General features: G+C 34.8%; 1 protein-coding gene across 2 annotated transcripts in view; it reads left to right on the top strand.

The window, feature by feature from the left end:
- The window catches only part of RALGPS1 (Ral GEF with PH domain and SH3 binding motif 1), a 76,362-nt gene that overhangs the window by 39,797 nt on the left and 22,616 nt on the right, over positions 1-13,949 (top strand). For both annotated transcript variants that reach the window (XM_026049235.1, XM_026049234.1), the window contains 2 exons: positions 12,126-12,263; positions 12,454-12,547. In XM_026049235.1, coding sequence (XP_025905020.1) covers positions 12,126-12,263; positions 12,454-12,547 — 232 coding nt within the window. The remainder of the gene's footprint in view (positions 1-12,125; positions 12,264-12,453; positions 12,548-13,949) is intronic.

Genomic DNA, 13,949 nt, shown 5'->3' with positions numbered 1-13,949 from the left:
TGTCTGTAGGTAAAGGGTACTGTTGCTAAACTAAGACTTTTTATTTGGGAGGACTGATAGGGAAAACAGCAATTCACAGTGAAAATACTGCACAATAGTATGCATGCTGCAAGTACTAGGAGGACCTTTAAAATTTTGCTTAAAGTTTTAAAGTAAATAGGAAATAAGGACTGACCCCCAGCATGCAGTTTTACTTAAGAAAAGGTAATGTAAAGGCAAGTTGAAAAGCTTAATTCTAAGCTTATTGGATGGAGTTATTTTTTCATTTTTGCCAAGGTTTACTCAATTCCACTGTAAGCAGTGCAACACCTTTGCAGACATCAGTGATTTTCTTCACAAATCGTTTTTATACATTTTTATATACTTTTCATACTGTGCTTTTTCTGTTCATTTTAAATTGTGGTAAATCTAATTTCAGATCTAACCTATCCTTGAAAGTAAATATTTTGTTTTACTGAGGAGATGACAGATAAAACCCTTAAGAATGAGAGTATCTTAACTAGTTCTTAAAGAACTTTTGTTTTGAAATGGTACTAAGTACTGCAAGAAACTTCAAAGGATTGCATATTCTTTAGTGCAGTTTATCTTTCATTTTCAAGTTTTTGGCAAAATAATATACCGATTTTCTTTCTGGATTGTCAAGATTTTTTTTTTTTATGTTGTTAGTGCAATATGCTTTAGGCTTTACTGAAGTTTTGTCGAAGACTGAGAATGTAGTTGCTGAAAGAGAGCACAACTTTTGCTCTTACTTCCCTTAACAACAGCCTCACCTTATTTTCACTTAATCCAATCACTTCTAAAAATTGTTTGTTCTGTATGTACGTGTGTGTACATATACGCACACGCACTTAATGTGTAATTGCCCTTAAACGTAGGTCTCACATTTTAATAAATGCAACACATTTAGCTCAATAAAAATAGTAGTTAGATTATGGTGTATATATTTTGTGCTTACATAAAGGTATTCATATAAAGGTACTCATAAATGTTGTCTTTTTTAATTGAAAGCTCTGTAAAAATATTCAAAGATTATTTTTATGAGAACCTATTAGAGTCGAAGGAATTTTTTTATCTCCTTGATTAGACATGAATGTAGGAAAAACTGAATGGAGATAATTTTTTAATACAGGTAGCCCTTTCGGAATGTTTTATAGAAATTAGTCTGTCCTAGAAAGTTTGTTGGAGGGCATATGGTATTCATATACATTTGCAGTCAGTTTTGAGGAAGCATGAAACCCAAAGTTGCATGCAGAATTAAGATAAAATAGATTTCATGTTCTCTACTATATGATAACATAAAATGTCTCAACTATTTTAACAACCATATTTTAATATGCAAAAAAAAAAAAAGTTGCTGCATATATTAGGGATCAGTAACAGCTTAGAAAAGCTGTTCACTCATATGGTAATATTTGTATTTTATGACATCTCCTCTGCAAGAAAATACATTTGTTATCCAAAGGCTGGCTTTGCAAACCAGTCTGTATTTGGACCCTGGACATTAAAAACAAAGCAAAAAAAACCAACAACAACAAAAAAATCCCTGCATGTTTTAAATTCAATCAGCTGTACTGCGGCAGCATTCTTACCCTCTCTCCTTTGACTTCTTTCTTCAGTTCTTAGCGTGCTTTCATCAAAAGTTAACTGAACAGCTTGTCCATAGGAGTTGAGACATCTCACTTTGTTGATTGTAACAGAAGAATCTCTCTTCAGTGAATGTGACTTAAAATATAAAGCTGAAAAGCTCTGAATGATGTACTGTAATTAGCAAAGTAAATAACTAGGTATTCTACAAAATTATTTTCTTTTTTTCCCCTCTTTTCCTTTTTTAAGACTTCTCACAGCTTGGCTACCTAGTCTAAGCCACACATCCCCACAGTGTAAGTGTGGAGGTACAGTAAGACTTTCTTTCAGTGAAAGAGGAGACCTCAGCATTCCGTTTCTAAAGTTTTGAATCCATCGTTTCATGCAAGGCTAAAGCAGCCTTATTTGAACTTCAGTTCCTTTGTGGTGGACTTACATCCTGGTAGGGGGAAAAAAAAAAAAAAAAAAAAGGCAAGCATGCAACAAGCTGACAGGCTCTGGTTGGATAAGCGTCTTTCCTCCTCCCACATGTCCAAGGGATCCAGCAGCAAAAGCGGCGCTCGGGGCCTCCCCCTCGCCGCGGAGCCGAGGGCTGGCGGAAGGCGAGCGCTTGCGGGGTGACCTCACAGCGCGCAGCCCGGCCGAGGCTGGCGCGCAGGGGGCGGCTGCCTGGCGGCCTTGGCAGCCCGCGCCGCTGAGGCTTGCCTCAGGATAGCTGGCCTGAAAAACTGCAGAKCGGTTAAGAAGACAGTAATTTCTAGAGGTTTTGAGTGTTTCTTAAGAAAAGTCTAGGTTTTCATTCTTGGTATTATGTAATATGTTTGCTGTAGTTCTGTGCGGTTTTTAAAATTGGTTTCTGTAACTGAAACCTCTCAAAAACATGAGTTGTGAGCTCTTTTTCATAATATTTAAACCATGTGAAAAGTGGACGCAATTAAAAAGTCTTATTGTTATGCTGCACCTACTCATTAAATAAATAACGATAACAGATAAATAGCGTTTATTTTAGATTACATATGATGCTGTTCTTAAAGACAGGAAGAAATTCTGGAAGCCTTGAGGAATGCCTTTTTTTAGAATCAAGTGAGGTGTTAGAATGTGTTGTTGCATAAAATTCATCTCAGATCACTGCTTAATATAGTTTTTAGCTTTTAATAGGATTATTTAAAATTACTGTCAAGTTAATCTTTAAGATGTGTATATATAAGATGCTGGGAATGTTGAAAGAAATTTACAAGCGTGAAAGTGAAATTTCACAATGTTTGATATAAAAACATTACTATTTAATCAACAGTTTAGCAAACTAGACTTTGCTTTTACTATATATCATAACCATCATTAGAAAGTTTATAACACATTCAGATAATTCGTTTGTTCATTTTGATGAAACAGAAAAACAATACGAGAACGCTTTGAATAATCAAAGGACAAATAAGGACTTTTGAAGATACTGATTTAAAAGCATTCTTGTTCAAGTTGAAATGTGAACAAGTAGTAACCACCCTACTAGTAATTAAGAAATTGTTTGCAGGAAAAAAACTCTTCTAAATATACTGCATTAGTAATTCAGTGTGCCTCGGTGTTTGTGTTTCTTGTACATTCAATATATTCTTGCAGGTATTCTTGCAGGGAGTATTGACACCTCTCACAAGTTACTATCATTATATGATTTTTATAGGTTAATTTAATTTGAAAATTTACAATTTTTAAGACTAACAAGGACAAAACCAGGGCCTGAAGGGGTGTTTCAGCATTGTTAAATAGAATCATCCAGATTCTTGAGATTAAAGCTATTTCTATTTTAGTGGTTTTATCATGGGATGTGGGTAAAGCTGATTTAATGGAACCAGGATGTGATAGTTCTGTTCATTTTTGCCTGAGTTTGCACACAGGCCCATCAGATTTTCCTCCAACTTGCCAACGAGTCCAGGTCAAGTGTTGTCCATGTTTTATACTCAAATATTCTATAGGTGGGACTACTGACATGAAACTGTTACCTGCATGTTGCAGGCCGTGTCCTCACATTGCTGGTATGGTGGCCTTAGTCACATGTTGTGCAGAAAGCATACTGTTGTGCTATGTGGAATTGTCCTCCCAAATCTGATTGAGGCCGTGCAGTCCACAGCTGTTGTCTAAGCTGCTACATGAATAACATTGATACTGAAGAACAGACCCATCTTTTTTCTGTAAAATTTTGAGCATTTTGAACAAAGCTTGATGGTCAGCAATATCAAAGTCTTCTGGTGAATCTGGAATAACAAACATAGACATTTTTATCATAGGGCAACATCATCTGCTAAAATATCTTTCACAGCTGCTATTCTCTAGTCACATTTTTGTCAGCATGAAACGAGGTTGAATATGCAGTCTAGTTGCATAGTCTTATCAGCAGGTTACTAGGGAACAGGATGAGATTGCTCATGTTTTTGTCCACCTGAGTTTTGAAAATCTCCAGAGAGAGAAATTCACAACCTGTCTGGGCAATGTTTCAGTACCTGACCATTATCAGTGATGGATTTTCTTTCCATTCCAGTTGGAATTTCCCATGCTGCAACTTGTGTCAATGCCTTTTGTCCTGTTGCTGTGAATCTCTCAGAGGAGTCTGGCTCTGTGTTCACTGCAACTGCCACTCACACTCCTTTTTGGTAGGTAAATAACTGCAGTTATCTTCTGGCCTTTTGGTCCCTTCTCATCTCCAGGCTAAATAAGCCACATGCCCTACGCCTTTCCTCATGTGTCACATGTTCCTGTTTGCTCGCCATCCTAGTACTCCTATACTGACCTCTCTCTAGGTTGGCATCTGTCTTGTACAGGGATGTACCAAGTCTGGATGGCAATATTTTAGAGGTGACCTCACCAGTGCCAAGCAGATACCAAGAACTAACGTTTAAAACCTTTTGTGAAATTAAATTGTATTCTATTTGATTGCCATCTCTCTGCAAAGAGTAAAACATTTAAGAGAGTGGCACTTTATTATTATTAAGCAACTTTTCCTACCGACTGTATGTTTGCTATCTAATCTGCCTTAAAAATAAAGTGAAATTTATAATGTTGTTTTCTTAAAAACCCTTAATAATTAGAGAATGACTTTTCTCCTTCTATGTCCACTTAGTGATTTTTAATCAGTTTGAGGTATTCAAGTTTGTGATACATGGCTCCAGTATAAGGTCTTTCAGCTTCTGAGAGAGAAGTGTGATTGAACATTTTTCTAGAGTTTGTGGTCATTAGTTCTCTCTCTTAGGTACAAAGGGAGTGAAAATAGTACAGTTTTAGTATGTACAGTTTTAGTATGTACAATAGTACAGAAAATAGTATGGTTTTGCTAGAAAATGGAATTAGAAAAGGAATCAGTGCTTGCATTTTATTCTTTTTTTGTAGAACGAATGCTTATTTTTAAAGATATTTGTACTTTTCCAGGAAGACGTTTAATAATAATGTAGTTGTTCATTGTCTCTATTTGCTCATGCTAAAGCTGTTGCTCGTGCATATATTCTCTGATTGGATTTGCTTTTGGACTCATGTACATGCTATAATAATAGCAGTGTAGTTTCCCTTATTATTAAGTGCTTTTTAAAATGACACATTTTGCCACTAGTCTTGAATGTGGGTTGAGTCCTATGTTTGTACTGCTGAATTTGTTTTTTAATGTAGTTAATCTAGTTTTAGATTTTGTTCTGACAGAGGTGTCAGAAAAATCTGACAGATGGTTCTAAAAAAAAGTAGAAGTGTTTTTACTTCTGTTTTATCTGTGGGTACATGACACTTTTGGTAGGATCCAGTTATAACTTCTTGTTTTTCATATAGTAAAATCATTTTTAGGAATATTTATGCCCGTTATTGAATTCTTTGCATTTTCATGTTTGATTAAGGGAGGCAGATTGGTATATTATACTTACACCGAGTATAGATAATATGTTGACATATGATTTTGAAGCTATGAAGTGCATTTGCCTGAATAATCCTAAGATTTTTTTCTGACAAATGCTGCCTACACTGAAAACTTACTGAAGCAATTATTCCATTGAAGCTCTCAGTTGGATATGATCATTCCAAAAGAATGCTAGGCCTGTAATAGAATATCTATTCCAGAATAAATATTCCAAAATAGTTCATCTACACTTTCCAGGCACAGACAAGCCCTGAGTAGTAATGCGGCCATCTAGAAATGTCTGTAAGTGAAACCAGGAGAGAGAGATTATCTTATGTGTGTATAGTATGTTGGTATGAAAGACTCTCATTTGATTCAATTAAGAAATGATATATCATCTGGAAAACATTCCAGTACAGAAAAATTTTGGGTTTTGTATGATAAATTGCTGTTTCAAGACAAAAAAAAATACTTTTTGCAGACTTTCATGTGACACCTTCTGTGCTTTTTCTGTGCTTTTTTCTAACAAGCTGCCCAGGGAGGTTGTGGAGTCTCCTTCTCTGAAGGTTTTCAAAACCCGCCTGGATGCCACCCTGTGCCACATCCTCTAGGTGTCCCTGCTGGAGCAGGGGGTTGGACCAGATGATCTCTAGAGGTCCCTTCCTACCTCAGTCGTTCTGTGTTTCTGTGATTCTGCTCAGAAAAAGACTAACAATATTTCAGATACAATGTTGGTGGTGATTAATACATCTGCTTTACTAGGGAAGCATTACAAAATTTTTAAATGTGCGTACTACCAATGTGAATTTTTATTTTTGCTAGTTGTGAATGTTGAAGTAAAGTCAAAATAAAGCTATTTCTTTAGTTGTATGTTTTTGTAAGCTAAATTTTGCTTACCTGTTGGGATTCGAGCAAGTGTTTCATGCAGTCTCTTTTTCACCGTTATAATCAGTGTATGAGGCCAGCTGTGTCAATGCATAGCCTTGCCATAACAAATGATATATTCCATATAGCTTCTTTTCTCTCCATCTGCCCTACAATAGGAGATGTGTATGCATTTCTTGTAGAATTATAAAAGAAGTCCTTTTAGGAAGGGACTCTTGGAGATTGCTTTTCACTTGATTCTACCTTCTTTTAAGAGGAGGGTTGAAGGTTATGATGCTTTATAAAGAGCATCTTTCTGTAAATAACAAAAAACAGTATTTCTCAGGAGCATTGTGGAATTTGGAACTGTACAAATACAAATAATACAGATCTTTTTTATTAAAAGCTTACTGTCCTTCTGACGCAGCTTCATTATAGTTGTGCATTTGTGTATGTGTTTGGTATTGATGCCAAGTTCTGTCTAATTGGCATCAGAAGTGACAAATTTGGTCGAAAATCACCTTTGCCTTCCTCTGACTGATTATATTCACTTGGCCACTGGACTGACAACATACATTACAAGTCATATGTTGTTCACTTGGCAAAGATTCACATACAGTTTGTGCTTAGAGTATTCCAAATTCTACTAAGGCTAACCAGTATATACATTTGGTTCTACAGATAAGTTTTCCAGCCCTTAGTCCATGGAAAAAATCCTAATTTCTTGAAACCAGCGAAACCACAGAAGTGTTGGCTTTCTTCTTACTGTGAGCTAATCTCTTAAGAATGAAGTCTCTGGTTTTTCAGACTGCTGACTGCAGTGATTTGGGCTTTTACCAGTTAGTAGTAAGTTGATAATTTGCTTTCTCTTTGTTCTCTGCTTGATTTAGTGTGCTGCAACCTCACTAATATATGTGGGAAAAGGTTTTCATTAATATAGTTGGCTAGAAATTAGAAACATATTTTTGTCTCTTCTGGTTTTCCTATCAGATCATTTTTTAGGGACCAACAAAAAAGAAATAAAATGATTTTCCATAGGTTTCCTTCTGTTATGTGTGCATCTCTTAGATACCGCTTCCTGTGCTAATGAATGTACTAGACTCAGATCTATGCTTTACTGCAGCATATGTGTGTCCAGGGGCTTCTCAGCTGTAGATCCTTACATATCCTTACAAAGGGTATGCTATGATGTAGTGTTTTAGTAGGCAACTAAATGTGTTCATTGTGATAATTAACTTCTATTCTTCTTTTCTATCATTTATTTGTACTTTGTTGTAGTAACACTATAATTTATCAAACAAATACAGTTATAATTCTACTTAAAGCATTAAGAAAGAATAACAAATTGAAGTAACCAGTCTTATCTGAACTCATCTGAAATGCTTCTCTTTCAGTTAACTATTCTTTGCGGCGGGGTAGTGGGTGTCTGACTAACAAAAGTGTCATATGGAAGTTACTTCCTAGTTTATTTTCATTACAGAATTTTCTATAGGGTATTTAACCCTACTTTTGTAAATTACTAAGACTTCGTGCTCATAGTACATACTTTCATGAAGCTCTCCTTACAGAAGGAAATGGTGTCTTTCTTGCTGAACATGAATAGTGGTAACTTGCCTGGGTCTACCTAGGTGGCAGAGCAGAAAATCTGAGCAAATACTTCCAGATTTCCAGGCAAATGCTTTCACGGATTTTTCCACTGGCATATCTTCATACATGTTATTTATTGGACTGCAAATATTTTGTCACTCATAGTATCTTATGTCATTCTTGGTGAGAACAAATCATGCACCATAGGTGTTTATGAAAGTTTTAGTACCTGTGTACTTGAACCAATATATATCAAAACTAAGTGTATTAACATTGGTTTGAGAAGGTTTAGAATTATGTTTCTTAAGAACATGTTTCTTAAGAACAATAAGAACCCATTACATCCAGAGGGTAAATATTTGTTACCTGCATCATTTCAAGTTTTACCTTTCACAGAAGCCTTCAGTATTGAATGAAGAGAATAGTAGAAAACTTTAGTCAAAAGTGAATCAAAAGACACAAGTATGTAGACTCCAGCATACTGTTGAACTCTGCAGTTCTCTATAAAGAGAATTTGAATCGAGTTTAGTCGTGAAAGTAGTTGTCTGGTGAATGGAGCACTCAAAATTCTGATCTGGTTGGCACTGACTGCAGCCTTTCAGGGTCACTTGCCTATTGTACCCCGGTTTCCCTGTCTTTGAATTGCCAGTAGTGTTACTGCTTTGTTTAAGTTCTGTGATACAGAACAACACTATCATCACTATGATAAAAGAAAAATAGAAGAGCTAGGCATTATAGCTTTTTTGCCAATTTAAAAAATAACTCATTCCATTTTACACAGTGTACTTTCCATTGATTCATTTAATTGTATATTATTTGGACATGCTTTTCCTTATTCTGTGTTACTATTTCCATGATACCCTAAATTAATGGATGCTGTATTGTCCACATATAGCCAGCTGGGAAATGATTTTTAGTAACAATGGAGAAAAGTTAGAATGGCTGGAAAATGTTTTGCCTGTGGAAGCAGCTGCCCATGAGCTCACTCTTTGGAAAATATCCTGGTGGCTTCACATCTTAGAGGACTTTTTCTGTGCACAGTAGCAGAAATGTAAGCCAAGGCTTGAAAAGCTAGCACTATGTGTTTTCTTTGGCATGTGGCAACCTTGAGCTTCTCTTTTGTGAGGCAGGTCTTAAAGTCTTTTACTGGAGGGAATAATTCTCTTCCCTCTCAGTGAAATAAATTGATTCTCTTTGGCTATTCTTATCACATCCTATTTATAGAAGAGTCTAAAGTGGCATTACTAAGATCAAGACTGGCAACAATAAAAAATTTATTTGTTGAAAAGGGAGAGAGGAAGGAGAATACATTTGACTTGGTGTAGCTTGATGTTTATTTACAAAGAATAGGGTTCCTTTTGTCCCAACATCCTGCATTCAGTTTAATTTCTCTGTTGGAATCTATCCAGACATTTTCCTAGACTGTTCTTTGGAACTCACAAAACCTGCGTTAATCATCCATCCCTTTTGCTTCCTTTGTATCCCATTGCTCTGATCATTTTCTCTATATTAGCTTAGAAAATCTACTGTTTGCCACAAAAAAAAAAAAAAAATTAAAATTAATAGTAGAAAAACATTGATCTAGATTTTTACTGGCACTTTCCATTTTTTAATTTTTCTTTGACAATTTTTATAATTTCTTCACCCCTTCTTTCCTATGCTGTGGAAGGACTTTGGAGAACATGTGAACAAATAGGCTAAGTTACCAATAGGCTAGTAAACAAAGTATATAGTTGCAACCTACATGCTGCTGAACGTAATCCAGTGTGGCCCAACAAGCTGTTTGTTGGTCAAGGTGGCAGAGATCTGAAGAAACAGAACTGGTGCAAGCCCAGCTCCAGTGAGAAAAAGTTTTGCAAGGTCTCAGGGGAGAAGCATTAGTGGAGATTTTCCATACCCCAATTCAGCTACATGAAGTTCCATTGCAAGACTGAATGAAAGCAGTACAATAATGAAGAATTAGGTGTACTTGAGGTGTCAATAAAATTCTGCCCGTGCAGATATTTGGTACCTGCCAAAATTTTAAAAAATTGTTGAGTCTTTCTTTTTTTTTTTTTTCCTAAGCTGTAAAGGAGCAAAATTCAGCAAGCCACCTAGAATTTCTTAAATCACTCGAGTATTGTTACTGATCTTTAACTCATAGTTCTACATGATGGTAGTAAGACTTTGTACTAGAGGACACATAAGGACATTTTTGTTGTCTTTTTTTTCCTTTAATCTGAAGAGATTTGATGTGCAGTTCCTACTAAAAAAAAATTACCACAATGGCTACCACAAATACAGATTTGGGAATTTTGTTTTCACTGTCCAAACTTGATATATTTCCAGAGCTGAATTAATGTGCATGCCCAAAGTGCTGTGGGAGGATTGTGTTGCTTAGATGTATTGCATGCAGTTCACTGCAATGATTTTCCCTGCCTTTTACAAAATTGCACTTGACTAACAGATTGTATTTCCTGTTGTTTAAATAGTTGGAATTTATCAGGGCAGTTTAACATGATAAATCTGCAAGAGTATAACTGAGCCAACTAGCTATTTCTTTGAGCTGTAGAGTGTTCTTTTTCAAAGCAAGGCAAGAAAACATGGGGAAATTTTCATCAATTATAAACATGCCCAAAAAAGAAAATGGAAAACTTATTATGGAAGTATAGCAGACTTTTATGCCGCACAGATTATTTTCCTACCCTAAAGAATGTTCCTTTTTTTTTTTTTTTTATGCAACAAAGAATCCCTGACTTATCTGTACCATGCAAAATATTTTAGGAATATGTTAAAGTAAATTCAGCCTTTTATCTGACCCTAAATGACGGAGCAACCCTTCAAAGAAAGATGAGAGCTGAGAAAAAATAAATATATATGTATATATGTATATATATATTTTACTTTGTTTTTAAACTGGTACTTTAAAAACTCTAGAAGAACCTATGTCAGGTTATAGATATCATCCATTAATCACATAGCAAATTTTTATTTTGTGCATGAGTCTGTATTAGTGCGTTTGCATCAGTGCAATGGTATTTCCTGTTTGTTAGTCTCCAAATTTTGTGTAGGAGCAAAACAAGCAGCAGTTCTTTAGTTCTGTGGGTCCATTTCATTATAATCTTTACTACACTTTTGTTGTCATGTGCAGAGAGTTATAGGGAAGACAGACCAGATTCTCTCAGAGGTGTGCATCAAATGGGCAAGAAGCAAAAGTTACAAGTTTTAATATAGGAAGCTACAATTGAATATAAAGAAATTATAATCGGTGTTAAATTGGAGAAGCACTAGACCAAACTATTCTGAGAAATTAAAGTCTCCATTTCTAAACATGGCTTTGTAAGTCTGAGCAGTGTCATCCAACTTCAGTTTAGCCCTACTTTGAACAGATGTTTGAAATAGATGACATCTGTATGTCCCTTTCTATCTACACTATTCAGCATTTTTTTTTTGCCAATGCAAAGATAAAATGCCACCAAGTAAAATTCTAATTCTACTTTAATAGATACCATTATGCTGCTGTAGAAAGATCTTAGAGCCATTTAAAAGCCTGCAGTTAGTTAATGAAGTAAATATGAGCTTTGCAGTATACTTTCAGAGTAGCTTTCTTGAGTGTTGCAGAGCTAAAAGATGTTTGCCATTATATTTTAGGTTTTCAAAATTCATAGCAGAAACTTTCCATGCAGTTTCCATGCTATTATACTTTTCTCAAAAAAAAAAAAAAAAAAAAAACTTTTTGTCTTTTATAATTCTTTTTTTGTCCTTTTTGTCAGCCTGGATCCTCAGTAGAAGTATATTGTATTACTATAATGAAGTAAATAGTGGCAGACATGGAAGTAGATAGTGGCAGACATAGAAAGGCATTGTAGTGCAGTGCAAAACTGTGCATTGTGGCCAAATACTGTTGTACTTGCTCACGGCTTCATGGAGATTACTGTCATCAGTAGGTCATGGCAGCTGTTAATCTTTTTAGTGTCACTGTTATTGTTCTGCAAATGCTTCATAGTAGATATCAGCCTATTATCAATGTGCATGATCAAAACCTATTACATTTTTTAAAGAGGAGTCATAGAATTTAAGTTCTAAGTAAGAGTTAAACATACAAGATCCAAAATCTCCTTTTTTTTATAGGACCAGCTCAAAACGATGGTCAGTAGTTCCTGGCTGTTCTATTTATTGACAATGTTGTAACTCTTTCTATATGAACACTAGGTCAACTGGTGGGTTTGTTTGTTTGTTTCAGGTATTTATCTCTTAGATTTAATCTACATTGATTCTGCATATCCTGCTTCAGGCAGCATCATGGAGAATGAACAAAGATCCAACCAAATGAACAATATTCTCCGAATAATAGCTGATCTGCAAGTCTCTTGTAACTATGGTTGGTATTTTTTTTTTTTTACACATTTTCAGTCTTAACTGAAATTTCATTATTACAATCTGATAACAGATTTCTGCTCCATGTAAAAGCAACACAGCCAAAAAGAGTTGGACACTAGTAAATAATTTTTGATGATTTCATTTGTTTTTGATGATGTGACTATTCTTTTTATCTTTTTAATATTCTACAGATCATCTTACAACATTACCGCATGTGCAGAAATATTTAAAGTCCGTCCGTTATATTGAAGAACTTCAGAAATTTGTGGAAGATGATAATTATAAGTAAGTACCATTGTTTTCCTCACATTTAGGGAACATAATAGAAATATCACTTGTCTGTTAGTTTGATTAAAACATGAACAAAAAGCCTTTGATAGAAAGGATTTTGGGGGTTGCGTGAAGTTCCTAAAACTTTTTGTCTTGTAGTTGATAGTATCAAGATGATGTCAAGACTCCTAATAAAATTCAGCATGACTAGAGTCCTTTATGATTCCAACCTGTTTTCTCAAATGCAATATTTAAAGGCAAAAGGAGGTGAAAATCTAGTCCTTGTTCTATTACATTAAGGTTAAAGTCTTACATTAAGACACAACCAATGCAGTGATATGGAATAGAAAGTACAGAGCACATTAGTCAATATTTGGATATGCTCCAGTTAGAGGAGATGTTAATCCCTAGCCAATAATTCTGAAAGAACTAGCACATAAAAACACAGGTCTGGTAGCCAAGGTTTTAAATAACTCAACCAAGGCAGATGTGATGCTATATAATTAGAGACTGACAAACATAATACCTCTATTTAGGCAAGCAAAAAGTCAAAGTAATCAAGGCAGCTAGAGGTTTGTTAATATAATGTTGGTAAGCAAGATGTTTGAAAGAGGAAAGTTGGTCATGAAAYTCCTTAATACCAGTTTTACTGAATATTTCAGTTGAGAACCTTGTCTCAGAAAAAATGAAGCTCAACTCAATCAAATATGGCACTGGTATTCTTTTTTTTCCATCTTCCATCCAAGTTCTTTACAACATTGTGTTTCACAAATGGAGAGGCATAAAGTATATTGAACAGCTGCATTACGCGCAGTTTTGTAAAAATATCAGATAGTCCAAGATTTGCGTTAAGTGTATCTGAGTATTAGGATTTAATAAATTATTGTTATTTACCTATTTTCAACATATTCTGTGCTTCATAAAAATAAAGAACATAGAGCAAAGTTAAACTAAGTAACAATTGAGAAAGTTAAACATTGTAATTTATACAGGCTTTACAGCCTTGGACTGGATGCAAGAAACTGGTCATGTTGCTTAATTTTACCTGGTAATTCACCAATGTTGACATTATATATACAATAATTTTCATTAATTCTTTTTTTCTTTTTTTGAAATAGATTAAACAAATGGTTTCTATAAATATATAGTACCGTGACATAACAGTTGGAGAAACCGAAAGTCATATTTCTCACTTAAATTTTTGAAAGCTATTTTAACTCCATTGATAATGGATAACTCTTGCTAATAATCCTGAAAGTTATTTGATGTGTTGCATGAGACTGCATAAGATTATGCAGTACTCATGATTCACTTATTTGTGAGAATGAATATCTTGATCAAATTTACAATATTTTTTCCTAAACTTGACTACACCATGCTTAGTTATAAAAGTTTTTGAAAAAGGCAAAATGTTTGT

Source organism: Nothoprocta perdicaria, unplaced genomic scaffold (genome assembly GCF_003342845.1).
Source record: "Nothoprocta perdicaria isolate Ctin4 unplaced genomic scaffold, notPer1 scaffold_6, whole genome shotgun sequence".
Classification (NCBI taxonomy): domain Eukaryota; kingdom Metazoa; phylum Chordata; class Aves; order Tinamiformes; family Tinamidae; genus Nothoprocta; species Nothoprocta perdicaria.
The sequence above is the reverse complement of the archived record's forward strand: the minus strand, read 5'-3'. Positions and strand labels throughout refer to the sequence as shown.